Source organism: Salminus brasiliensis, chromosome 3, assembly GCF_030463535.1.
Source record: "Salminus brasiliensis chromosome 3, fSalBra1.hap2, whole genome shotgun sequence".
NCBI classification, from domain to species: Eukaryota; Metazoa; Chordata; class Actinopteri; order Characiformes; family Bryconidae; genus Salminus; species Salminus brasiliensis.
In genome coordinates, this window is record NC_132880.1 from 39752575 (window position 1) to 39778265 (window position 25691).

The 25691-nt window shown below is 42.4% G+C and overlaps 1 protein-coding gene across 5 annotated transcripts in view; it reads left to right on the plus strand.

Moving 5' to 3' along the window:
- Positions 1–3073: 3073 nt before the first annotated feature.
- The window catches only part of ppp1r9a (protein phosphatase 1, regulatory subunit 9A), a 59079-nt gene continuing 36461 nt past the window's right edge, over positions 3074–25691 (plus strand). For 2 of the 5 annotated variants that reach the window (XM_072676106.1, XM_072676108.1), the window contains exons 1-2: positions 3074–3416; positions 4790–6244. In XM_072676106.1, the coding sequence (XP_072532207.1) occupies positions 4904–6244 (1341 nt within the window). In that variant the 5' untranslated portion in view covers positions 3074–3416; positions 4790–4903. Of the gene's footprint in view, positions 3417–4214; positions 4234–4789; positions 6245–25691 lie in introns of those variants that run through there. The other 3 variants (XM_072676109.1, XM_072676110.1, XM_072676107.1) reach the window with 2 other exon arrangements.

The following is a 25691-nucleotide window of genomic DNA, read 5'->3' on the forward strand; positions in this document are numbered from 1 at the left end:
ATGAGTAAAGGTACCCTTAGAGGCAAAGAGAGTGCAAAAGAAGACCTCTCCAACTGTTAAGCACAGGGGTGGAGTTATCATGCTTTGGAGTTGTGTTGCAGCCAGTGGCACAGGGAGCATTTCTCTGGTGAAGTGAAGAATAGATTAATTAAATATCAGCAAACCTTACACTGTCTGTAAAATGAAAGGAGGATGGCTTCTACAGCAGGATAAAGATTCTAAACACATCTAAAAATCCACAATGGACTACCTGTAGATGTTTACGCTGGACATTTTTCCAGGGACCTCACAGTCCCCTGACCTAAACATTATTGAAAATCTATGAATAGAACTCAAATGAGCAGTGACTTACAAACACACTGAAAAACCATTATTGATAGAACATTGGGTTGAAAAGAGGATGGCCTCTCCAACATGATAATGATCCTAAAGACACCTCAACATTCACAATGGACTACCTCAAAAGGATCAAGCCATGGCCCCAGTCCGCTGACCTTAACATCATTTAAAATGTAATGCATTTAATCTATCAGTATCAGTGAACACGCTCGTCAATTGGGAGTGAGAAGATGGTAGACATCCACCTCCGCACCCAGGAAGCAATCAGGGGTTAGATGTCTTGCTCAAGAGCACTTCAGCCATGAACACTGAGAAAATTGAGAAAAGACTGTTCCTTCCTATCAGTGCAGGAGACCAAACCGTAACAGCTCAATTCTTCTTATTGACCGTACCAGCTTAATTCTTCAGGTGCCCCAAAAAAACATGCTCTAGGTGAGCCTTGAACACAACTCTGCAACGTACTATCATATAAGCTAACCAGTTGCCCCACTGGAGTTCCATAAACCTGTAACACATATGACACACATCTTTTTTTATTTGGGCTTACGTTGCAGCTAGTGACACAGGGGACATTTCACTGGTAGAGGGAAGAATGGATTCAATTAAATACCAGCTAATTGTGGAAGCAATGGAAGGCACCATCTGTGAAAACAGATAAACAGAGGATGTACAGCTTCTACAGCATGACAATGATCCTAAAGACACCTCAAAATCCAAAACAGACTACCTCAAGACTACCTCAGACCTAAACATCATTGTGTTTAATCTACCTGTGTGTATCCTGGGAGCAACTGCAGGTTATGTGCCTTGCTTGAGGACACTTCAACCATGAGCACTGAGGAAGGAGAAAGCACTGTTCCTTCACACCCTCAAAGGGATTGACTCAGGAAAACCAGGAAGGAGAAAGCACAGTTCTTTCACTCCCACATCCACACTTCCTGCCATGTGCAGGGGATCTTCTGGTACCAGTTCAGTTCTTCTTAGCTAGGTTCTCAAATTCACGTGTGCAACACAAATGATGATTGTGGTTCTTCTTTACCTTCATGTCACATGCTCCAGGTGAGACTTAGCATAGCTTGACCATGTACTGCTATATAAGTACCACGTCAACAATGTATGAACTGATCACACCACTGCAGATTCAAGCCCAGGATTAAAAACCATACTAAAGTTTTGTAAAGAAAAAGTAGCGACAATAAAAAGCAAAAAAACAAAAAAACAAAACAAAACTCTACACAACATTTACAGGCACTGGTATGTTGCCCCTTTTAATTTTTGATTATTTTAAAACAGTAAAATATTTAAAATAAAATTCATGTTTAAAATGTTACGGAAATGTGTCTTCTTTAACTTTATGCCTTTTGGAAATCAAAAGTTCTTTGATTTTCCTCGCTTTGGTATTCACACTAACACTAATGTTGGCCGGGGGTGCCCAAACTTTTGCATGCCACTGTATATTCACGCTAAGAAAGGTTCTATAGAATTACTTTGAGCAACTGAGCAAATGCCATGCAACAAGGTGGTGCTGGAGGTGGTGTGTGTATTGGATAGCTCCAGAGGCATATGGTTGTGGGTTCAATCCCTGCTCTTTAGCTGAAAAAATGCTTGTGGAAGACTAATTGTCTTGCGTGCAGGGTGTATACACAGTATCTAGGGCTGAACAATATATTGTTGCGACATCTGCATGTGCAATACTCACATTAATTAAATCATACACATCATGCTCCAACTTGCTTGATGCAAAAGGAAAATTTGCACTGTTCCCATTTTAAATGACATATCCACAAGAGGCTGATTATCACTGTCCAATATCGTTTATTTAAGCCCAATCTTCGATACACAACGGACATTATTAATATATGTGGATTAATATGTTGGATTATAGACTCCTGTTGAAATTTGGTTTGAAAAAAAGCAAAAAAAAATAATAATTTGATCGCAAAATATTACAATGTCACTTTTGTCCAATATGTCCATCTATTAAATAATAGATGCTCTTTATATTTAGAAATATAGAGCAAAAATGTAGCATTTCTTTATATAAATAAAATAACCTTTATTTATTTTGACATCCATTGAAAATTAAGAAGCTTTTTTCTTCCGCTTGTAAACTTATCATTTTAGATATTTTTCTTTTGTGTGTGGCAGAGGTGATATATTAGGTATTGCAGGGATATATTAGGATATATTAAGTATTGCAGGGATATTATTAAATTATAGATTATCATAGATGAATTATACTGTAGAAATCGTATAATCGCTTCAATAGCATTACTACTGTAGTTTATTTACTTTTTTGTAATGCAGAATAAACCTATACTTGGGTGAATCATATTTTCTGCATCATTTCTGATCAATAACACATAAGTATGAAAACATGGGTGTTTAAAACTACACTGTTAATATTCGCTGTATTAATGATACTGTACCACAGACGTAGAGCTCATACTGTTTTTTTTTTTTTTGCCAGACTGCGGTTTGGCGTACCCCCCCCCCCCCCTTCCCCCTCCCCACCGTGCCACCCCCACCCCCCGCCTCGGATTATTGGAGCGAACCACTCTGTTGTAAATAAGGTTGTGCACCTGTCACATGGGCCGGCCCATTATGTGCAAAACACGGTCTGAGAGACACGCCTCGTCGTGTGGTTCGGTCTTTAGCCCCATGTTGGAGATTTCCAGTGAGCAGAGCAAACCCTGAGAGGCTTTACCGGGTTTACAGTGAAATGTGCTGCGTTTGGACTCCCCTGTTGGGCGAATGGCAGCAACATCCCTCAGCCTGCAATGGCGTTGGTTGGCCGTGTGTGTGCGCGTATGTGTGTGTGTGTGTGTGTGTGTGGAGCCCGGCTTGTGTGTCAGATTGTTCAATGGTATGCTGAAGGACTCGATGTCGGTGGCGGGGTCCCAGTGGTCTGAATGAAAAGGGTGTTTATCCTACAGCGTGGGGATGCGAGCGCACCATTGCTACTCTGCTGAGCGCTCCGAGTGGGGACACCTTTGTTTTTCTACGTGAGGAAACTGATAACAGCATCAGTTTTGGACAGAGAGACAGAGACAGAGAGAGAGAGAGAGAGAGAGGACGTAAGTGACCCTTTTGTTTTGAACACGGTAGCAACAGAAGAGGAGTTGGGCAATAGTTACTTCTGCTATTTGGGTCGTTTTCCCGTTGGTTCAGTTGATCTGCGTGGTAATTGTAGAGGCTTATCTATGTCAAGTGTTGTTGGGAAGGCTGGGTCGGTCAGACAGGGGCTGTCAGTTATCCAGGCGACGGACGGACTGAGCTGCTCAGTGGTCGCCTCTAACATCAGCCTTGCCTCTACGATGCGTCGCAGTTGTCTTATTAAGCCCCTCTACATGTTCTAGAGCACAGATGACCAGGGTATTGGCAATGCCTGTATCATATTGGTGGTATCTTGTTTACCTTCTTTCCTAGCAAGTGTTGTTGTGCACCATTCATTTGCTGAATGGTGCAGTTTTGCATTTCTGCAGGTCCTGTTCAGTCACAGCCATTTTCACAGCCTGTATTATAAGCCCAGTCTATAAAATAAGCCCTTTTTACATTCAGCCATTTGTAGAAGGAAAATGTCAGTTCCTAGACCCAGTCCTGTGTGCTGTACTGTGGTCATAAATGGAGGTTATTTATGCTCAAGGCTTTTTGAAGCTTAATGCAGGATAACCCAGTGTCTATCTGTCTATCTATTTGATTCTGTACATTAGTAAAGGCCTGTCTGGATTCTTATGTCCCAGAGATCTCCATCAATAATAAACCCCATCCTTGCATCAGCATCGCAACAAAAATATCCCTCTGGCCCTCATGGCACAGTGATGATTACGCAGAACAGTCTGGCCCGGGGCGGTGGACACTCACACACACACATAAGGACACCTTCCTTCGCAAGTGTGTTCATATTACGAGTTCATCTCTGTGTTGAATAATGTGTGATCGCTGCACATACTGCTCAAAATAGCCACACATGTCATTTGGCTGTGCTCAGGAAGCATGCTCTGTTACTTCAATGTGCACTCACTGAATTAGACTGCAGCAAGTGCGTTTGTGAAAAATAGCCCTACCCTCCCGGGATCACCGTGCTATTAGTGTATTGATACAGCACTGCTATTTGCTCAGAAACGACAATGTGCATCAGGGTTATTGAGTTTCAGTGTCCGGCACAGTTTGCTGATTGTAGTGCTCAAAAACACCTGTGTTTACTCATTTACTAGCAGGGAAGTCACCAAACTGGACTGCACACCTCAATTTAATGAAGAAAACCTTGAAAATGCTGTAAACAAGTCTTTACTGTCCAGAAACTGTCCATGTAGCTCCATAATGTGCAAAACCTGTTTCTAGATGTATTTGGTCAGTTTCTTCTGGTCCATTCATCATTAAAAATGTTAATGTAAACAGCTCTTCAAATGATGCAGGAAAATAAAAAAATCTTCTTTTTTTATTCTAGGATACTGAGACCCCACCCAACAGAATGTAATATTGAATCACATAAGAAAGAAGACCACTTAGGGATGCTACTGTGCATTTGAAAGCAACTGTTCCCTCCGTCTTTGAGGCTAAGATGCTGAAGACGGAGGCCTCGACCGAGAGGACTAACCTGAGGAGTGCCTCTCCGCACAGGAACGCCTACAGAGCAGAGTTCCAGGCTCTGAAGAAGGCTTTTGACCAGCCCAGGCAGGATGGTGACCCCAAACCCAAGGACCCGGAGCGTGTCCGGCAGCCCAGGGGTCGGCAGTATGGTGCCCACGTTAGTCGAATCAAGGACATGTTCATGCAGATGGGCACAGAGAACACCGGGTCTAGCAAGACACGAACGAGGGACGAGACTTCCCCGCAGAAACTCACCAAGCCAACAAACTTCATCAACAAAGCGGATGGTTCGGTGATCAAACTTCAGCAGAGCGAGAAGAGCGCCGGTGGCAGCCACAACTCAAAGTTCTCAGAGACGAGGAAGCTCTTTGAGCAGAGCTCTAGAGATACGTCCCAGTCTCCTGTGTACTCCTACGGCAAGGAGAAAAGAGGTTCTCATGAGCACCTGGACGACTGGAAAGGGGCGCGGTCCAACAGGGGCAGCACAGACTCTTTGGATAGCCTTTGCTCACGAACAGAGGCTTCTTCACCCACGGTGAGCCAGCTTAGTGCCGTGTTTGAGAATTTAGACCAGCAGGGCACTGGTTCTGCTTTCAAGCGAGGCCATGGAGGTGGACGGGCTGTTTACTCCCCAGACAGCTCGCTCAGACATGGGGAGGCCAGCGAGGATGACACCAGTGCCCGCCAGTCTCCGTCAAGAGGTGTGTACAGGACCCGTGTCGGGAGCAAGCACGGCCTTCCAGTTTCGTCCTCCTCAGAAGATCTTCTCAGCCCCAGCCCTTTGTCAGAGATGGTAGAACAGTCAAAGGCGGTCCAGGAGAAGAAGCTTCAGGAAAGGACTGTGGAAGAAAGCGATCGTGGGGATGTAGGAACCCCGGAAGCTCTGGATGGATCTATTGAGCAGAAGCATGCAGAAGATGCTACTGGAGTTTGCAGCAACTCTGCTCATGCCAGTGACACTACAATCTGTGACAAACCACAGGAGGACACCCCTGAATCTGCAGCTGTCAAGATGCGTAAGGAAGCGGAGGAGGCCGTGAGAGACGAATCTGGCCGGGTTGCAGAGGATCAAATAGAGGAGCCCAATGAGGAATACTGTGGCAACGAGAGGGTTATTTTCAATGCAGATGGGGATGCTTGCTACCAGGGCTGGGGAGAGAGCTGCACGGACCTAGAGGATGATTTGTATGGGGATGAGGATGTTACCTATGACCCTGGGTCAGAGATCACTGAAGTTCCTGGTCTTCCAGAGGAGACAAAGGAGGATATTCCTCAGCGGCGGAAAATCCGATTCAGCACTGCCCCAATAACAGTAAGTTGACCTGGTATCTTTACGCTGCAGGGTCTGCATTGTGATTAAAGGAATTTTTACATTTACAGTTCCACATTTTAGAGAGCATGAAGAGTAAAACACATGAACCTATAGATGTAACCTGTAAGCTGTAATTACTAAACTGCACTGCAATGATCTTGCTTGATCATTACAGTGCAGTTAATTTGATGAGCAAGCGGTGTCCTACAGTGGCGTTTGGAGGGACTCTCATGTCTGCAGGAAGATGTGCACACAAACAGCTGCTGCCCTCCCTGCCTGTCCTGGCACGGCTTACTTTTGCTTCCTGCACTAATTCAGCCTCTCTGCCTCTCTCTCTCTCTTTCTCTGTCTCTCTTTCTCTGTTCTTCTGTGGTTCGCCATGTTCATCTCCCTATTCTTGTAAAGGATCCAAGCCCGATCTCACAGGACATGTGTGAATCCTGTGTGCGTTGCATGTTCCTATGGGAAGTGTGAAGGTGGTAATTGCATTCTGCGTACCCCTGTTTGCAGCATCGGTTCAATCGCTGACTGTTTACTATAGTGTGTGTGGGTTTTTTTTTTTTTTGTTTTTTTATAGCATATTAGTCTGTAGGATAAATCTAGGAAGCCGTTGGAATCAATCTTATACAGTCAATTAAAATCTTATAGTCCATTTGCACTGGCCCCATCAGATCAATGAACTTTGATGTACCCATTTAAAGAGAACAGGCTCATATGGTTGCAGATGAAGGCTGTTCAGCGTGCATTTATTGATCGGCTATGATATTTCGAGCTTTCGAGCCACTGGATAAACAGCATCTCCTGAAATGTGTCAGCAACATCCAGTGTAAATAATCAGAAATTGTGTAGGGGCGCGTGGGGGGGAGTTATGGGGTATGGAAAGTAAAAGCAAATAACAAACATTCCTCTAGTCCGGATCAATCCCATTAGTGTGCCTAATTTGTGCTGAACAGTTCCCCCCTTGTTTCTCTGATCGGGAAAACGTGATGTTTGGCGCCTAATCCCCCTCACACTAGCTGCTAAAATCTCATGGAGTTATCTTGTGTCAGCTTTTGTCAGAGCGAAAGGTCAGCTACTCCAGTTACTCCCTTTTTTCCTATGTAGTGTATCATATTCTTAGAGTTCTGTAATCAGATCACATCCCTGTGCTACTCTCAATTTGAATTCGCAGATTAGTCGGCTAATTATAAGTGAAGTATATAGGTCTGTGCTGCTGCCCAATACCTTTAAGTACTTTCGTGTAATAAGCTAATTTAACCAAATGTTCAAATGATCACTTAAATCACTGGAAATTAGCTTTCATGTGGGTACAGCTCTGTTTTAATGGCTCTTTTTAAGCCCACTCCTGTTCAATATATTCGTGGCCCAGAGGCTGTTGAAATGCAATTGTCCTCTTGTAGATGGGGAGTAAATAGAGAGTGTCAGCCCATTGTAAATTGGTATTGTGTCGCCTGGGTTAACAGTTGACTGGGCTGAACCGTTAAATGGCCCTTGGCTTCGGTTTATCAGACAAAGGCTGGACTTTGCTCATTAATCATATGGAATATTAAACTCAGTCAGGCCACACTCTTGTTTTGCATGCTCTGAACAAACAGCAGTCTGTCTCCTGTTCGGACTTATAAAAGGGACAAAGTGGTTGGGGTAAAATGTAGCTACTCCCACCAGACTAACCCAGCACGAGACTGGCTTGACCCTGGGGGAAGGGAGTATAAGGAAGATTTTTTTTTTTTCGCAGGGGTGGTTGGGGGACGCCTGTGAATAATCTTTCTCAACATTTTTCCCACTCTTGTAATATTTCTTAGTGCCTTGTAAAGCGGATAAATCATTTCAACATTAAAGCTTTTAAACCTTAATTAATCTGGTGCTCTTGGAAGAGGCTGTAGTGAAGGGCTGCTCTAGTGGCTGTAGGCTATAACAGCACTCCCAAAGACCCTCTATTCACTAAAGTAGAGAAGAGCCCTATCAGTTCCAGTTCTCAGCTTGCCATCTCATTCTGTCGTAATATATTCACTCATAATTAATACTCTCTAATAGTCATGCCTTGTTTTTGGGACATTCTTGGCTTTGGTGTTTAACTCATTAGTGATACAAGCCTACAGCACTAGGAAAGCAGATTTTCAGAGGGGAGTGTATCAGCTGGAAGCTTCAGGGCTGAGTGTCCGGGAGTCAGTCTTATTGATCCGACTTATTGTGCACATCTTTGAATGGCTCGCCTCTTCTCACTGACTGGCTCAGTTGTGCAGCTCTCTCAGACAGGCTGAGTAATGATGGCCAGCCCAGTGGCTATAGTTACTGCTGGCTCACTCCATATGAGTATCATAGACCAGAAATGACCTACAGTGGTCCAGTAGTTATTAAAGGCTGTGATGCTTTGAATGGTTTGTGATCATGCCTATTTTGAACCAGTATAATTTTTTAAAGGTGCAGAACTGAAATCTGCTATTTTTTTTTTACAAAGAAATGAGCAATGTTTATTATTTTAATTTGAGCAGATCTGTGTAGCTGTGACCTCTTATCTTCACTGTGTATACTGTGTCTGTAAACTGTAAATGTGCTGGTGTGTTTCATGTGTGGATTTGGATCAGTGTGCTATAAGGATAATAAAGGGGATAATACAAATCAGCCCAAAAAATGATTTGCACACCCCTAATAATAGTTGATTGTTAAGATCTAAGTTAATCATTAAAATGCAAGTACATTGATTATCCATAACATCCCCACCGCAGCCACCCCGCCACCACCAAAACCGTTCCGACCAGTCCAAGCATGGCTTCTACAAGGCATAGCCAGCATTAATGTTTTCAGCTATTTGTGAGGCAGTAGCTCCTCTGAGAGCTAGCCATCACTCTCCACATACATCATTGAGCCTTGAACGCTCGTGACCTTGCCGCTGGTTCACTGGTTGTCCTTCCTTGGAGCACTTTTGCATACTGGGAACAGACCACAATATCTGTTGTTTTCTACAGAACTTCACCCTGACTTTTGTGGAACTGGCCTTATATGTGACAGTATTGTCAGGAAATCACTAGCCAGGTTTTTTATGGACAAGTCTTATGTCTTTACAGCCTAATCATCCAGTGGCTTATTGTTGACACAGTTTGACTATCCAAAGATTTTTTGAAAACAAGAAGCAATAAAGACATTAACCGTGTTGATTTGCTCTTGATGTGGAGCTCACATTTGATCTCCGAAGGAACACACTGATATCAAAAACATTGGGCTACGTAAGGCTGAACACGTCACAGACATGCATGCACCTCAAAGCACTGAGAATAAATACCACTGTTAGGTGTTACAGAGGACATAAAATGCCTTACTAATATAGTACTTATAGCCTATTTGAACATAATCAGGCGAGGCTGTGGAGCTGTGTTCTCTGGAATGAAGGCATTCCAGCTCTTTTGGAATACATTGGGGAGTTGGGAATGTGGTGGGGTGGTGATCACCCAACCGACATCCTGACTAACAGCCTTGCAATCAAATCCTGAATGCTGAATGCAGTCAGATCCTCACAGCAATGCTCCAGAATTTAGTAGAAAGGCTTCCTTGGACAGTAGAGACAGTTACTCCAACAAAAACATTTAACCAGTTTGTGGGAGTGAACATGCATTCCCACTGGTAAACAGGGGCAGGACACACACCTGCAATGGTTGGGAGCCAGCTCAGCACCTGGCGAGCAACTGGGTGCTAGATGCCATGCTCAGCTGTGAATGTTAAAGAAGAAAAAGGTGCTTTTACTTCACTTCTGCTGCTGCAACTTCTGGTCTCATTGCATGTTTTTCTGACCTTTGGCCCATGGCTGCAGACGTTGCAGATTGAAGGCTTACATTATTCATAGCCAAACGCAGATTAATAAAATAAAATTACCTCGCTTTAGGAGTGAATAACAGCTAACTGATTATTTCTTTGTTTTGAGAGTTTGAGAGTTCTGTAAACTATATTTGTATGTATAGATACTTTACCTGAGGGAGCTGAAGGAGAGGCAAGGTAAAGGCTATGCTGTGTTAGTTTCTCTTTAGCCAGCTTTACACCTGGTCCAACCTTGTCAGCAGCCAGCAGACCTGTCGTGCCAGATGGAGATTAGAAAAAGTATCTATGCTATGTGAGGCCTGTCTGATGAAGGTTTGCTGAAGTAATAACTGTAGACCACCTACACCAAGCAGATCATTACAGTAGGGAAGGTGTGATAAATGCACTTGTGCATTGAGGCGGCAGATCCCCTTCCTATTTGGGTGACATATATAACAAGGCATCCTGGTCTGAACACACACCGCCTCACTGCTAAGATAGGAAGCTTATTAAATGATCTGTTGAATACACGTGCTGTATGTGTGTATGTGTTAGTCTGTTTGCATGTGTGCACTTGGTTGGCCTTTGTAGTGTCAGGCCGTTATCATGCTCTCCATGTGCTCCCTAAATGGCTCTTAGCGGTTGTGATGAAATGTTGCATCATACAAAATTCGGCCCCTAGTTGCGACATCTTGATTCCCTAATCGAATTAAGTGGATTTGAAAGTCTGGAGAGCAATTGAACGACTGCTGAAACGACTCCATAATTGCGCACTCCACTTTCTCTCTGCTCCATCATTATATTACAGAAGCCTGTGATACTGTCCATCTGGTTCTGTGCTCTTCTGTGCATCCCATTTCCTTGTGAACAGAAATGTACAGCTTTACTCAGTGCTGAAATTCAGACAGGAGGCAGCCTGTAACACTACAAGCCTTGATTATCCATCATTTATTTAACATCTAGCCAGTTGGAGCGTAAACGAACAGTGAATGTGCAGTGTTTTCTCTTTTGGCCAAATTACATCTGCTGACCAAACAGCCCATTTTGACCCGCTCACACAGATTATCTCCATGCTTTCTGATCTGTGTCATTTACTCTGTGAACTGGAACATGGCATTGTAAAAACAAAAGGTACAGCAAAATTACGCTATGAGGACAGAAGTGTTGGGGCACCATTCGCATTCATTGTTTTTTTAATGAATTCAAGCATATTATCCTGTTTTTGTTGAAGTAACTGTCTGTGTTATGGGGATTTGATTGCATTTAGCAACAAGTAAGAGATCAGGATGTTAGATAATCACCACCCCACCTCATCCCTAACTCCCCATCTCATCGCAAAAGTAGTGGAGCACCATTGTTCCAGAGAACACAGTTCCACTGCTTTACAGCTCAATGCTGGGGGGCTTCATACCCCTCTAGCCCACACCTGGCATTAGGAATGGTTTATCTACTCCAGAGAGTCATATTCTATTGGCAGGAACACTCTACACTCAAGCTGTGTGCATTCAAACATCTGTGTCAGCAATGGGTGCAACTTTAAGTAGCTGAGTGCATTCATTAGAAGGGGTGTCCACAAATATTTGGACATATAGTGTAGCTAACTCACTGTAAGATGATGGAGGTCAACCGGGAACTGTATTATTTGCACTAATACTAGTTTTGCTTTGTGAGTTGGTGTGAGATCATATTTACATTTAGACTTGCAAACAGCGTAAGCCAAATCAAACCAGAAACACCTAGGGCTCTATCTTACACCCTGCGCAAGACTCGTTGCGATGCTCATTGCAATCTTACACCCCGCCAACAGTCTATTTTCATGCCTTCCGCCTGCGTCGTTTAAATGGTAACAGTGCTTGCGAATATATCTACGTTGTTGGGCGTGGTGGTCTCGAAATGAAGTGTGTTCAAGTACATTTCTGCTGTATTGCTATCATGACACCCGATAACACAGGTGTGCCACCGACTGAAACCGACTGTCAACAGTCAGACGTTGATTGCTATCTTGGCAGTGAATTGTCCCCCCGCTTGTTACGCACACATGGACATGACAGTTGCCAGCTATGCAAACTTTTACAGCAACTATAAACAGAATACAAAATTCTGAGAGGCTCCACCACTTCAGCAAGCCTTCCCAAACTGGGCGCGCACAGTGCACCATTTACATAGCAATCCGCCAAAGTCAGACCGCACCTGGCTCTTAAAGGGAATGGCAAGTGACACGCTAATAGGTTTATTGCACGTTACACCTAAAACACTCATGAATAATTAAGAGACTTATATATTTTATATAAGATATAAGACATATCTTTTGCACGTTTCGAGCAACACAAGGCTACGATAGCAAATACACACTGACACCCCAAATCGAGCTGTGCTGTGCACGGTTCACGGTTCGCCTAAAGAATGCTAAAATAGGGCCCCTGGAAATGCAGCTAGAGCCCATAATCTAAAAGGCAAGATCTCTACCACCTTTTGAGTCAGCTAGATAAATAACTGCTTTTATTTTAATATTTAAACCATCAAAGGTTGCATACACCCAGTCCTACCTGCAAAAGGCCTGCTAGCCCTGACTGTCAAAGCTTGAGAAGCGGTAAAACGTGATGTCCACTTTGGGGGAATACGCTGTATACTATACTCAGTATTTAATGAAGCGAAAGCCAGAAAGACAAATTGGGATCCATGCGAGCCTAAACGCTAAAGCTAGCGGACCAGCTTTTACCATTTCTTTTCTCCAACAACCACTAACTGGACTACCTCAGATGCCTACCAAACTGGAGCTAAGCACACATCAGAAAGGAAAGTACCAGCTTATCAGTGAGCGGGTGCTAGGCTAAAAGCGCCAAGAAGACAGCAACACTATCTGGTAAGACCGGAATACTTACAAACAATAATAACACTGTTATTATTAGCATTTAAAGCTAATAATAAGCTAAGCTGTCCAGCCTTTATAAATCGCTGTAGTACCATAAACCAGCTAATAAGAGTGCTTTATTTTTAGTTTTTTCCACAAGCCCTCCGTGAAGGAAAAATGAGCGTATTTCATTCTATGGTAAAATAACAGAGTTGTAAAATAATAGGCTTGTAAAATTGCTTCTGAGCACTTTCCATCCCAATCAGAGTCACATACTTACTATTTAAACATCAGAGAACAGCTTCAAATAGTGAATAAAGGCAGTCTTTTTGAACCTTTAAATGAAGTACAATGAGGTTAAAGGAGGCCGTGGGCCAGACACGCTGCAGTGTTCTGAATGCAGTGTAGAGGACATATGGCATATGAGGGAAGGCCTACAAGGAGGGAATTGTACTAGTCAAGAGCTTGAACAAGAGCTTCAGCAGCCTCTGCAGTCAGAAAGGATTTGTGTTTTCCAGGTGTTGTGAAGTAGAAGATTTCACAGTTTGTACTGAGGCACTTCAGGAGAATGGCCCTAAATCCAGTGAATGAGGAGAATTAGAGTATTGTCGCTGGACTCTGTGAAGCTTGAGATGGTAGCCTAAAGGACAGCACATCGTCTACTGAAAATATCAACGATGTCTTCAGAAAATAAGCTTTCTTCCGAAAGGCTTAATTGAGCTCATTTTTGCATGAAGAAATGATACCTGGACTCGTCACAGTATGTACTTCGCAGGGTACGTGAACACTCAGCTCCAGATTCTACATTTTATGAAGAGGCTCATGAAACTGACTAGGCCTTTGAGTCATGGCTTTTGTGTGTTGTTGATATGACGCTTTGCTACAAATGTTGTCAATCAGGCTCAGGGGATGAGACACATGAATGCGGAGAGGCCTTGGAGAATGTTTTCTCTCTAAGATATGTGGGGGATTTCTGCTGCTTTTGCGGATTAGCTTCCGCTAGCACTGCTCAAGCGTGAGCTAACTGGATGTTCCCTTCCCAAAGCATTGCTTGACCAGAACAACAACAGAAAATCTGCAGACCTCTCAGGAGCTGATGATTATGCAATCAGTGCTTGGATTTAATAAGAAAGTACAGCGCTTCATGTGGAGCAAAAAGTGAAGGCCTTGATGCAATTAAACAGAACAAACAAGCTATCAGGAGCTGCTGTGTTTGGCTTTAATTTCCCCAAAGCAAAGTCCAGGCTCATTAAAATGACAATAAGGAAGACAGTGAATTTTACACCGTAATAAAAAGTGTTACACCAGGAAGGAAGGCGTCTGACATTTACTGGATATTGGAGAGGTTAAAAAGTCTAATATCAGATCTTACACTGAGGTCCAATGTCAAAGGTCTTATGTAAATGTATGGCCACTGATGGCCAAATGCATTTTGTTGTTTTTGCACAATTACTTTCAAGTTATATAAACCTTTTTATAACAGAAAAAATTAATCATGAATTTGGCCTGTGCCATTTTTTTTGACATCTTAGACCATGATTAGCAAATCAGGCCTGAGGCATATAACCAGTTGTAATTAGAAACTGTCAAAACTGTAACAAATCTATTCAAACCTTGTCCTAACACTAAACATGAGAACCTCAAAGTAACTGTCTGTCTAAAGGCCTGAAACTAAAAGCAATCCCCCGTGAAAATTGCATTTCAAACATTTATGGACACTCCTTCTAATGAGTGCACTCAGCTACTTTAAGTTGGGCCAATTGCTGACACAGATGTGCAGATGGACACACACACACAGCTTCGCTAGTCCCTGTAGAGACATACTGCCCATAGAATAGGACTCTCTAGAGCAGACAAACCTTTTGGCACCATGCTTTATGCTAGGCATGATCTAGAGGGGTATAAAGCCCCCCAGCATTGAGCTATGGAACAGTTGAAGAACTGTGCTCTCTGGATGGATGGTTGGTGCTCCATCCAATACCTCTCGGATGAAGTGGAGAGCTGAGGGGGTGAGGTGGAGTGGTGGTCATCCAACATCTAAACACTTCTGTTGATGAATGCAATCAAATACTTAGTGCAGCAGTGCTCCGAAATCTAGTAGAAAGCCTTTAGAGACAGTAGAAACTGCAGAGACAGTTACTCCAACAGAAGCAGGATAAACTCTTTGAATACTCTTACTTTTGGAAGAAACAACGAATGCAATGCATGAAGCAGGTGTCCCAGTATCCTCTTTTTACGGAAGGATAATTAACCAAAATATAAACATCATAGGAAAGTTGTAAATATGCTAAGCAAGAATATCTCAGAATGAAAGGAGTGAGTGGGGCAAAACTCCAAGTACTAAAACACCTTTTTTTTTTTAACTACAAAAAGTAATTGCAAATTATGATTTCTGCAAAAGGACTCTGTAAGGTGTCCAAACTTTTGTACTGGCCACATCCATGTTTTTATGTTTTATGTCTAAACCTTCAAATGAGGCTGTATATTAATAATGATGGGCTAGGCCTATTCTTCAGTTTGTTTGTTTTGGCGACATCCGACCTCATGCGAGGTTGAATTTTTAACGATCGGAAACAGAAGACAGCTCTGCGGTCCTGGGGCAGGGAAGATCCTGGCTGGCCGTGTCAGGCACAACCACTGCCCCTCCCTCCTTCAGTTCAGGCTCTCTCAAAGAGGCAGGCATTGTTCTCGCTGCTCCCGACTGAAAACAAGGAGGTGCTCAGAATGACACACTGTCCTGCATTGTTGTTCAACGCTGAGGCCAAATGGGTCGTCTGTATGCAGAGCCAGTCGCACAGAGTTCACTTAACTCGCAACTGCACGTGCAGAAATCATGCCCCATCCACTCGGAATATCTCCTGCTCCCTGAGTGTGCTTCTAATTTAGAAAATTAAAGGACGTTTTGTAAGTGTGGTTTAGACAGCTTTATAAGTACAGCATGGACCGGATAGATAACAAGTCCTCTTCAGAAAGGAGGGAGACTACGGCAAAGACCTTTCTGCAGCGTTCCCATTCAAGACTAGTACAGCGAGCTTTTGTGTTTGCCTAAGCCCACCTGAACAATACCATTGCGTCAATTACACTAATTAATAATACAGCAGGGTGCTCTCTTATTAGCTATGTGAGCTGCTTTAGCCCACTCATACATAACTGTGAGTGGAACATGAAGGAAGCAGTTGTTTGTCATTCCCAGATTCTGTCCAGCCTGCAAACTAAGAGAACCTCTGGGCTGTGCTAGTGGGATGTTTGTTGACTAGCATTATGGCACCCCACGCTAATACCCCAAACCCAGGATGGATTAAAAAGAGAGGCAGAAAATGTATTCCAGGAGAGATAAGCTTCAGTGGAGTCAGCACTTTTTCTTCAAAGTGAAAAGGTAAATCAAGTTGAATTTCCCAAACCATTCTGTTGTGCAATGGACCAGACCAGCCTTACTGTAGTTGGCTGGCGGGGCTGAGCGGGTATGTTGCTCTGTATGCAGAGTGCAGGCCTACTAACTTTTTAAAAATTCAGAAAGCACCATCAAACCAAGTCTCTCTCATGGACTTTGAAAGAAGTGTTGGGTCCACTGAACAGCTTATCATCGCTGTTACGCAAAGACCTTGTATTTCCAATTTTCCAATCTTTTACAGTTTATTAGGGCTGTGTATTGGTAACATCTTGGTGATACACCACACATCGCGATACAGGGGTTATGATTCAAATTTCTGCAGGATGTTGTGATACTGCAAGCAAGGCGATATATTGCAATATTTATTTATTTCTTTTTTTAAATCAAATTTTAGGAAAACTGATACAAGCCCTATTCGGGTTGGATTTGTGTTTCAAGTGGGACATCTGTAAAAAAAAAAAAAAAAAAAAAAGATAATAGAATAAATAGTAGAGAATAAATAGTACTTGTCTCAATGATTTAAAAACTCACATCCGGAAAGCAGTAAAATCAGGCTGAATCAAACATACTAAGTTTAGAGCTTAGTTTAGATTAACTTTGTCACATGCTTACATTCACAAGAGCTGGGATCACGTGGTCAGAGAGACGCTGGTTCCAACAACAGTTTCATTTGATTTCTGTTTCAGAACGTTTTCGTGTAGCAAATCGGAAAGTGCGCACCGGAGCAGCACTGTGGACGTAAACCTTTTTTCGACATCTGCCTGGAAAAACACGGAGATGCGAAACTAGACAAGACACAAATTAGCAGACGAGTGCTGAGTTCAGTGAAAAACAGTAGGTAATTCAGCCTGTTGGGAGAGAAAAATACAGACATGATCGATCCGGACGGATATAGAGTCACAGAGAAGCCCCTGTGAAAGACCAAATTGTAAATTAAATTCTGTCTGGATACGTCTAGTAGGGATGCACCGATACTAACAAAATTAGCTGGATCAGGTATCAGAAAATTTGTCTGATTCAAAGGGCAGATCCATTCACGGAACCAGATTCTCGCACTGCTGATAATCTAGGCTTCATCACCCACAATCGGGTTGACATAGAGATATGTTGTGATACACATATCATAGCAAACAGAAAGACTCCCTATCTAACCAGCATGCCCTCGTGCCCTCGACCTGCCATTAACTATCGGTGAGTAATCCAGCTTGTCTTCCATATAAGGAGAACCAAAAAGGGAGGAGCTGCTAGCTCCTCTTGTTCTGAAATTTGAAGTCTGTGAGACTAAAAGGTCCTGAGCCAGACAGCACTGTGCCGAGGTACAGCACAGTTTAGTTAGTAATTTTAGTGACCAATAAACAGAAATTGGGTTCATTTATATCTGTGTTCATTTGTTATAGTTTGTTTTACAAAGTTGGTAAAGTAATGATTACGTCAATCCTGATGCCTTAAGTCTCTCCCAGATGGTCTGGTATCGGATCGGTATGGGGTATCGACCGATACGCAAAGTTCATGCATTGGTATCTGTATTGACACAAAAAAGGGCAGATCAGTGCATCCCTTCTTTATAGTATATAAAATACACCATCATATGTATAAAATCTGAGGAAAAGAAAAGTTTACTTTTTATGCAATCACAACAGTGGAATCGCAAGATGGTCAGGGTTTAAACACAACACAAAATCAACCACTGTCTGACATGTAAACTATTAGTTAATATTGATACTTTGCTAAACATAATCTTCACAGCAATCCATATCCATATAATCTGTTATTATTTTATTTTACCCATACAATTCATTCTTACAGATAACAGTATGCTATACTGTATCAGCAATCACAAAAGCAAGTCTGTTTCAGACAATGTAACAACACTAAGGAGTTTGAGGGAAGCAGTAATTTTTGTAGTTTGACTGAGGATTGTTTATCTTAGAGGTTAAAACACTGGGTTATTAATCAGAGGGTTCAGAGGGTTGTGGGTTCAATACCGGGAAAGCCTCCACAGTTCGGGCCCTTGAGCAAGGCATAAGTGTATAGCATTGCTGTTTTTCAAAAATCTTGTACCTCCAAATTTTCAGTTTTTCACCTTGTGACACTATGTGAATCTGGTTATTCTTTACATTATTTAATAATTCCATGAATTGACCAATAGAAATGCTCCAAAAGGACAGATTTTTAAGGAATAAAATCTTCCATTGAAAGTTAAGAAGTTTTTTCCTTCTCATGTAAAGTTGCCATCTTGGCAATTATTTGTTTTGCCTGATAACAGTGTCATGTTCCTTGTAAGCTTCCTAATTATGGGGTTTTAAGGAAACATCAGATAGGAGTGGTTTTTTTTATTATTATTCATTGCAGTGCACAAAACCTGTGAATGATTTCTATTTATTTATCTACTAGTTTGATTAAATCTGGATTTGGCAAATGTCAATTCCAATGCTCCAGTTTTACAGCTGAGCTTTAATACTGCTGCCAGAGCCAATATCCACGTCATTATTTTGGCTTGGGGCCTGTAGGATAAATGGCATTGGCCTGTGTCTGATCCTAATGATTTTTGCAACAGTATGTCATGTGCTTCTAGCATGAGTCAGCACTGTGGGGCCACCAGTAAGTGTTCAGGAATGTTAATGTGCTGAGTCGTCAATGTAGGCACGCTGCGCTGTCTTGCTAATGCACCACAGGATACTTCGGTGTCAGCCATGGCTTGAGAAAGGCCTCCATTTGGATGAGTTTGAGCTGACACGGAGGAACAGTGCATTACATGCACCCGCAGGGCTACTTAAAGTGATAGCCTACCAAAAAAATTAACAGAGAGATAGTCGAGCAGCCAAGATGACTTGGTTTGATGTCAGACATTTCCTTCTCTAGTTTTGCAGTGGAGCTGCCAATGCCCGATCAAGTTGTTAAGTAAACTCAAACGGTCTAGGATTTGTGGTTTCTAAAATTGTGTAACATACATGTCTATCTAAGTCGAAGCATGTCACTGCTATACTACTTTCTGTTCACTGGCTTCCTGTAGCTGCCAGCATCAGATTTAAAACCCTATACCTCGCTTTCAAAGCCAAAAACGGGGCAGTCCTTCAAGCCTCAAGTATGGCTCGGCTTGACCCTTCATTCTTCAAGACACATGGTCCTGGCACCAAAGTGGTGGAACAAACTTTCCCTGGGTTCCAAACAGCCGATTTTGGAAATTGAAGTCCAGTCTCTTTCAAAAGCATATACCTCAGCATTTATTCTGCAGTTATTAAAGGATAGATACAGACACTTATAAGAATAATACACCTGTGTTTATTGGAGACAAGTTAACAACTTTATGGCAAGCATGAGGTAACGTTTGTAGTAATTTGTGAAGATGCTAGTTTTGGTCTATGGCTATGTGGTTATAAAAGTAACATGTAGTTAAAGCCTGTACCCTTTTAGGGGCACAGTGTTGTGGGTTCAGTGCCCTATCACAGTGTTGTGGGTTCAGTGCCCTATCACAGTGTTGTGGGTTCAGTGCCCTATCACAGTGTTGTGGGTTCTGTGCCTCATTACAGGGTTGTGAATTCAGTGCCCTATCATGTACTACCTAACATGTACATGTGGGTTGTGGGTTTAGTGCCCTATTACATGATTGTGGGTTGGATGCCTAATCACAAAACTGTGGATCCATACCATGGTCTTTAACCCTGATGTTCTATACTGAAATTTGCGAAGCCAAGAATTTTGTGGTACTATATGCGGTATGTATGTTTAAATCACACTTGCCTCCAACCTGCTAATCACAAAGCTAAAACATCAATCATCTTGAATCCTGTATTGTGTCTGTACTTTCTTGCTTGTCTTTATAAATAACAGTATGTCATACAGTGACAGAAACTATAAACAAGTCTGTCTGAGATTACTTAACAACTTAATGCAGTTTGACACTTCAGTGCAGTGAGCAATGATGTAGGCATTCAGTAGCCACAATGGTAATTGGTTAGTATGAGCTTCTAATAATGTAAAACATGGGACTCTAACCACATCTTGGCTGATCGAACACATTTGGAGGATAGGGAGTAATTGTATTAACTTGATTTTTCGCCAGACTATCACTTTAATGCGATCAGTGGACGTTGGCCCAGTCTTCGTGTCATTCATTGCTGAGGCAGGCATCAATAAAAATGCACTCGACACACTCTGCCACTCCTGTGTCTTTCTCTTGTCGCCCTCTTCTACCTTTCCTCCCTCTCTGCCCCTGCAGTTAATCCTCGGCCTGGGCTCCAGCAGGAATGCAGTCACCCACCCAGAGGGGCCCTGGCTCAGCATGCTGCATTAGATGCATACTGATCGAGAAGAGCAGACTAGCTCTCAGTGCTGGGACAGGCAGGAAGAGGGGAAAGGAGGGAGCCATAATGAAGGGAGTGGGAGTGGAAAGATGGACGATTGAGTTCCTACAGTATAACCTGCCCATACAGCCTCAGCGAATGTATACCTGTCTGTGGAGAGTGAGGGAGAGAGATAGAGAGATGCACATTTAGAGACAGCAGGCAGTATGAGGTGCTCAGAGAACAGATTCCCCATGAAGTCTCCCAGCATTAAAATGAAATATGCATATCATACCGCACTGTGTTATTGCATAAGCCTCTTGCCTAACAGTATGGTGTTAACCCTGTCTTACTGAATGCATTGTCTGCAAGTCCCCCTTTTACTCATTCAAATCTGCCCCAGAGTAGATGGGACGTGCACATACCCATATCGGGCAGGGTAAAAAGTATCAGTGCTGTAGTGATTTTTGGCACTATATTAAAGGCACCCAATGTTTATTTTAATGTTGGATACACCACAATAGATGAAATCTGGCTCAATGAGAGATTATTACTAATGTTGTTTTATCAGCAACAATAAATATGGTATTACCTTACAGTCACAGTGCAGTTTCTTCTTTCTCCAAAACTATCAGTTCTGATTTTGGCCAATACGTTCTTTTTGATTCCGCCAGTCTACAGCACGGACCTGGCTGGCATCTTCCTGCAAGTTCTTGGCAGTCATATGAGGGGCTCTTACCAGCATACAAGCAGTTCTCTCAGAGTTCTCTTGGTCTTCTAGATTTCATCTTGATCTTCACCTCGTCATTTCTTAATAACAGTCTGCACTGTAAAAACAGCAGGCTGAGAACTCTTGGCTATCTTCTTTTAGCCTTTTAGCCTACCCGGAATTGATTACTTTGGTTTTCAGATCTTTGGACAGTTGCTTAGAGGAGGCCATGCTTGATGAGAGTTACTATAAGGTTTGAAGAGCCAGAGAATTTAGAAAGTCTTGAAATGGTGACTCAGCTGACTGTTTTTTTTAATCGTAAGAACGCTTAAGGTATCCTCACACTGAGGATTTTGATTTTGTTTGTTCTTCTTCTTCAAGCACAATGAGCTGTTCAATGATGTTGCATTAGAAAATATGTGGTGGCTGGTTTTATGTGTCTTGGAGGAAGCACTTCACCCTTCGCCCTCCCAGCACTAGTAGCTTTGTGTGATAATGGTGGTCCTAACTAATGGGTGGGAACTGGAAATGACTAAAACTAAAATAACAGAAAAGAAACCACAACGTAACAAGCAGATATACATGTGCAGTAGCCCAAAATACCATTCTGCTTTACCTGAATACAATCTAGTCTTTATCAAATATTGATTTGAAATATCAGTTAAATAGAAACATATGTTCAATGCCCTTTATTTAACATTGAGAAATCATACTAGTAATGCAGAAGAGCAGAAGATCTGTGCCTCACCATTAACCGCCTTCGTTACAGTTAACAAAACTCACTGTTCTTGGCCTTCATTCAGAACACTGCTGTGGGCTGAGAAGGCTTTCGTAGGCCACAGTGTGGTTTTAAGCAATACTTCACTGATTAGATTGTGGTGTGGAATGTATGTGAGAAACTGGAAATGGTGATGAGAAGCTGATTTATGATGAGAAGACAAAAGATGGATGGTTCAAGAGGAGTGGAAGAACAACTGATAGCGGAGAAGTGATGAGAAGATAGGAGAAGTGCTGGCAGTCATTATGAGCAGTTTGAGCTGAGCTGGATCTGAGCTTTCAGACTCACCATGTTTCAGCTTTCAGGTTCTCACCATGAAAGGGACCGAACCTGAGACCTGTCAACAAAGGCAGTTAGGTGGTTTCGCTGATTGCAGATATTACTGTCAGTGGCTACTAGAGTGTCAAATGAATGTTTATTCGAAGAAAAGCTCTGGAACCAAGAAGGCACTGGATACTTTCACTGGGTCTTATAAACTCCATTTTCACAGTGGAGTTCAGTCATGAGTTAATAATGCAGAGAACCTGTTTATCTTTTGCATTCTTGTGCAATATTTGTTCTACAGCCAATAGAAACCCTGAAATCTTTCTATTCTGTTTTAGAGCATTTTAAGGATCAACATCTTGTGTAAAACACTACAGACAGCTGGTTTCGAGCATGTGTGGAGTATGTAACTAGTTTACATTTTGTTCCGCAAATTTCACAGTATTTGAACCCTTAAACCCCAGTATTTAAAGCCAAATGTATCATTTTGCTACATATTTGAGTTTTTTTAAGACTTCTGCGGCATCAGTGTCTGAAATAATGTTACCTGAAATAATGATGATTACAAATGTATAAATAATAACAATAATATGTAATAAAAATAATAAATTACAGTGGGGGAAAAAGTATTTAGCCAGTCACCAATTGTGCAAGTTCTCCCACTTAAAGAGATGAGAGAGGCCTGTAATTGACATCATATGTAGACCTCAACTATGAGAGACAAAATGAGAAAAAAAAGTCTGAAAATCACATTGTCTGATTTTTAAAGAATTTATTTGCAAATAATGGTGGAAAATAAGTATTTGGTCAATAACAAAAGTTCATCTCAATACTTTCAACTCCCTCCAAAGGTTTTCTATGGGGTTGAGATCTGGAGACTGGCTAGGCCACTCCAGGACCTTGAAATGCTTCTTACGAAGCCACTCCTTTATTGCCCTGGCAGTGTGCTTGGGATCATTGTCATGCTTAAAGACCCAGCCACGTTTCATCTTCAATGCCCTTGCTGATGGAAGGAGGTTTGCACCCAAAATCTCACAATACATGGCCCCATTCATTCTTTCATGTACACGGACCAGACGTCCTAGTCCCTTTGCAGAGAAACAGCCCCAAAGCATGATGTTGCCACCCCCATGCTTCACAGTTGGTATGGTGTTCTTTGGATGCAACTCGGCATTCACTCTCCTCCAAACACAACAAGTTGTGTTTGTACCAAACATTTCTACTTTGGTTTCATCTGAGCATAAGACATTCTCCCAATACTCTTCCGGAACATCCAAATGCTCTCTAGCAAACTTCAGACGTGCCCGGATATGTACTGGCTTAAGCAGGGGAACACGTCTGGCACTGCAAGATCTGAGTCCCTGGCGGCGTAGTGTGTTACTGACGATAGCCTTTGTAACATTGGTCCCAGCTTTCTGCAGGTCATACATATATACATATATACATTACAAAAACTGCAATCATTTTAGATGTATCAAATATGATAGAAAATAAAATGATATATGCAAAGTGTCTGGTAATTTTTAATAGTTCAGGCCTTAAAAGGTTAAAACATTGCTGGTGTTTCCTGTCAAGTAGTACAGTACAGTGCCTTCTTCATTGACTTTCCAAAGCGCATAGAAAAAGACAACAAAATTGCTTTCAGAAACTCTAATATGCCACTAATAAGCAGATGCAATGTTCTCCAATGGTCTTTTCCATCTTATGTTTAGACCTGCTGAAAATCAAAACACGTGTAATCTTGTAATATACCAAGGACTGTTTTACTGCTCTGCACGCGCTTGGATGTTTAGGGTAATGATATTTTTCTGTATGTCATTGCTTTTCACTGCAGTTGAATTAGGTTGCTGAAACTAGTGCTCCCGGAACAGTATCTGTTAATAGATGCTAATAGATAAAGAAGAGCTGTTTTATAGGCTTGCGATTATGTAGGATCATTTACAAGCCCAAACAGGATCCAGGTCTATGCCCTGTGGAAGCCTCTGGGTCATTTTTGAATTGTATCATACTTTAGAAGCGTACATTGCACCTTCACCTTGTTCATCAGTGTAGACCACTGTGATATGTGAACCATGATGGTCAGTGCAGACTGCTCTCACCTCAGAATGTTGCCCACTGTGTCCCTGGCAGACCCAATGAAGCTCTGACAGTTGCCTCGTCTGGCTGCTGGACAGCAGACAGTGAGCTAGAGTGCCATTTTTAGTTGGCGGTGGGCACTGTGGCTGTAGGCGGACAGACGCGGGAGAGAACAGGGGAATTTACTTAATGGTGTGTGGAATGTTCTGGTATCGCTCCACTGACAGGAGAGCTCGTCGACTCAGCGAATGTGCGAATCACATTAGACCCCACCATCAGAGCAGCGTACCCTCAAGGGAGTGCTACTGCATGATTCCCCCATCTCTCTCTCTCTCTCTCTCTCTTTCTCACTCTCTCTCTATATATCTCGATCATCCCCTCTCTCACATCAAGACACACTACCTTTCTCGCTCTCTTTATTGCTCTGTTCCACACTTGTGCCTTCCATTTCTCTTTCATTCTATCTTTACCCCAGAGCTCTCTTGCATGCCATACACCATGTATTCTCTGCATCCATATTCATCCATAGTAACTAAGGTCAGACTGGATTGAGGAATAAACAGCATATATTTTGATAACCAATCTGATACTAGCTCTTATTTGTTCTCCTTCAACATTAAGACTACACGATATGGACATAAATTCTGTATCGCTAATTTTCAGCCCAATATGGAATCGATAATCTGACGATATTTCTCAAATTGAGCCGATCCTGAGAGCTGGTCAGATCATGTAATGTGTATTTTCTGAGTGACTGCAGCTCTGCATGAGGCCACAGGACGCTGCAGTTCGAATTCTAGATGGTAATATGGACCTCACGCATGGTAAAGCCAGTGTTAAAGTTTGCTCTGTGTGACGGAAAGGCATCAGGTGTTTTTTTTTTTTTTTTTTATATTTCAGATATTTGTAGAATGTGTAAACAACAGGTAAAGGCTGAAGCTTAGGCTAAAAACGAACTAGGCACCATTGGTGGTTGGATAGTGGATACAGCTAAATGAAAATGAGCAACAGGGATCAGTACCCAGGCGCCATCGAGGCTGAGACCCTGAATGTGTTGCCATAGCATTCCGTGGACAGCTTTTTTCAGGCGATCCGTTTAAAATCTCACCTTCGAGCATTTAGTTAAACTCGAAAGCTAGTTGCTCTTCACATGGGAGAGCATTGTTCAAGCCTACACAAGCCTTGTTTGAGCCACAGATCCTACATTCTCATGCTGAATATGGTCTGTGCGGTAATCCCAGTCCGCAATGACAGTGTTTATTCCATATTTAACTGATATTGAGATGATTGATTATGCAGCCATGTT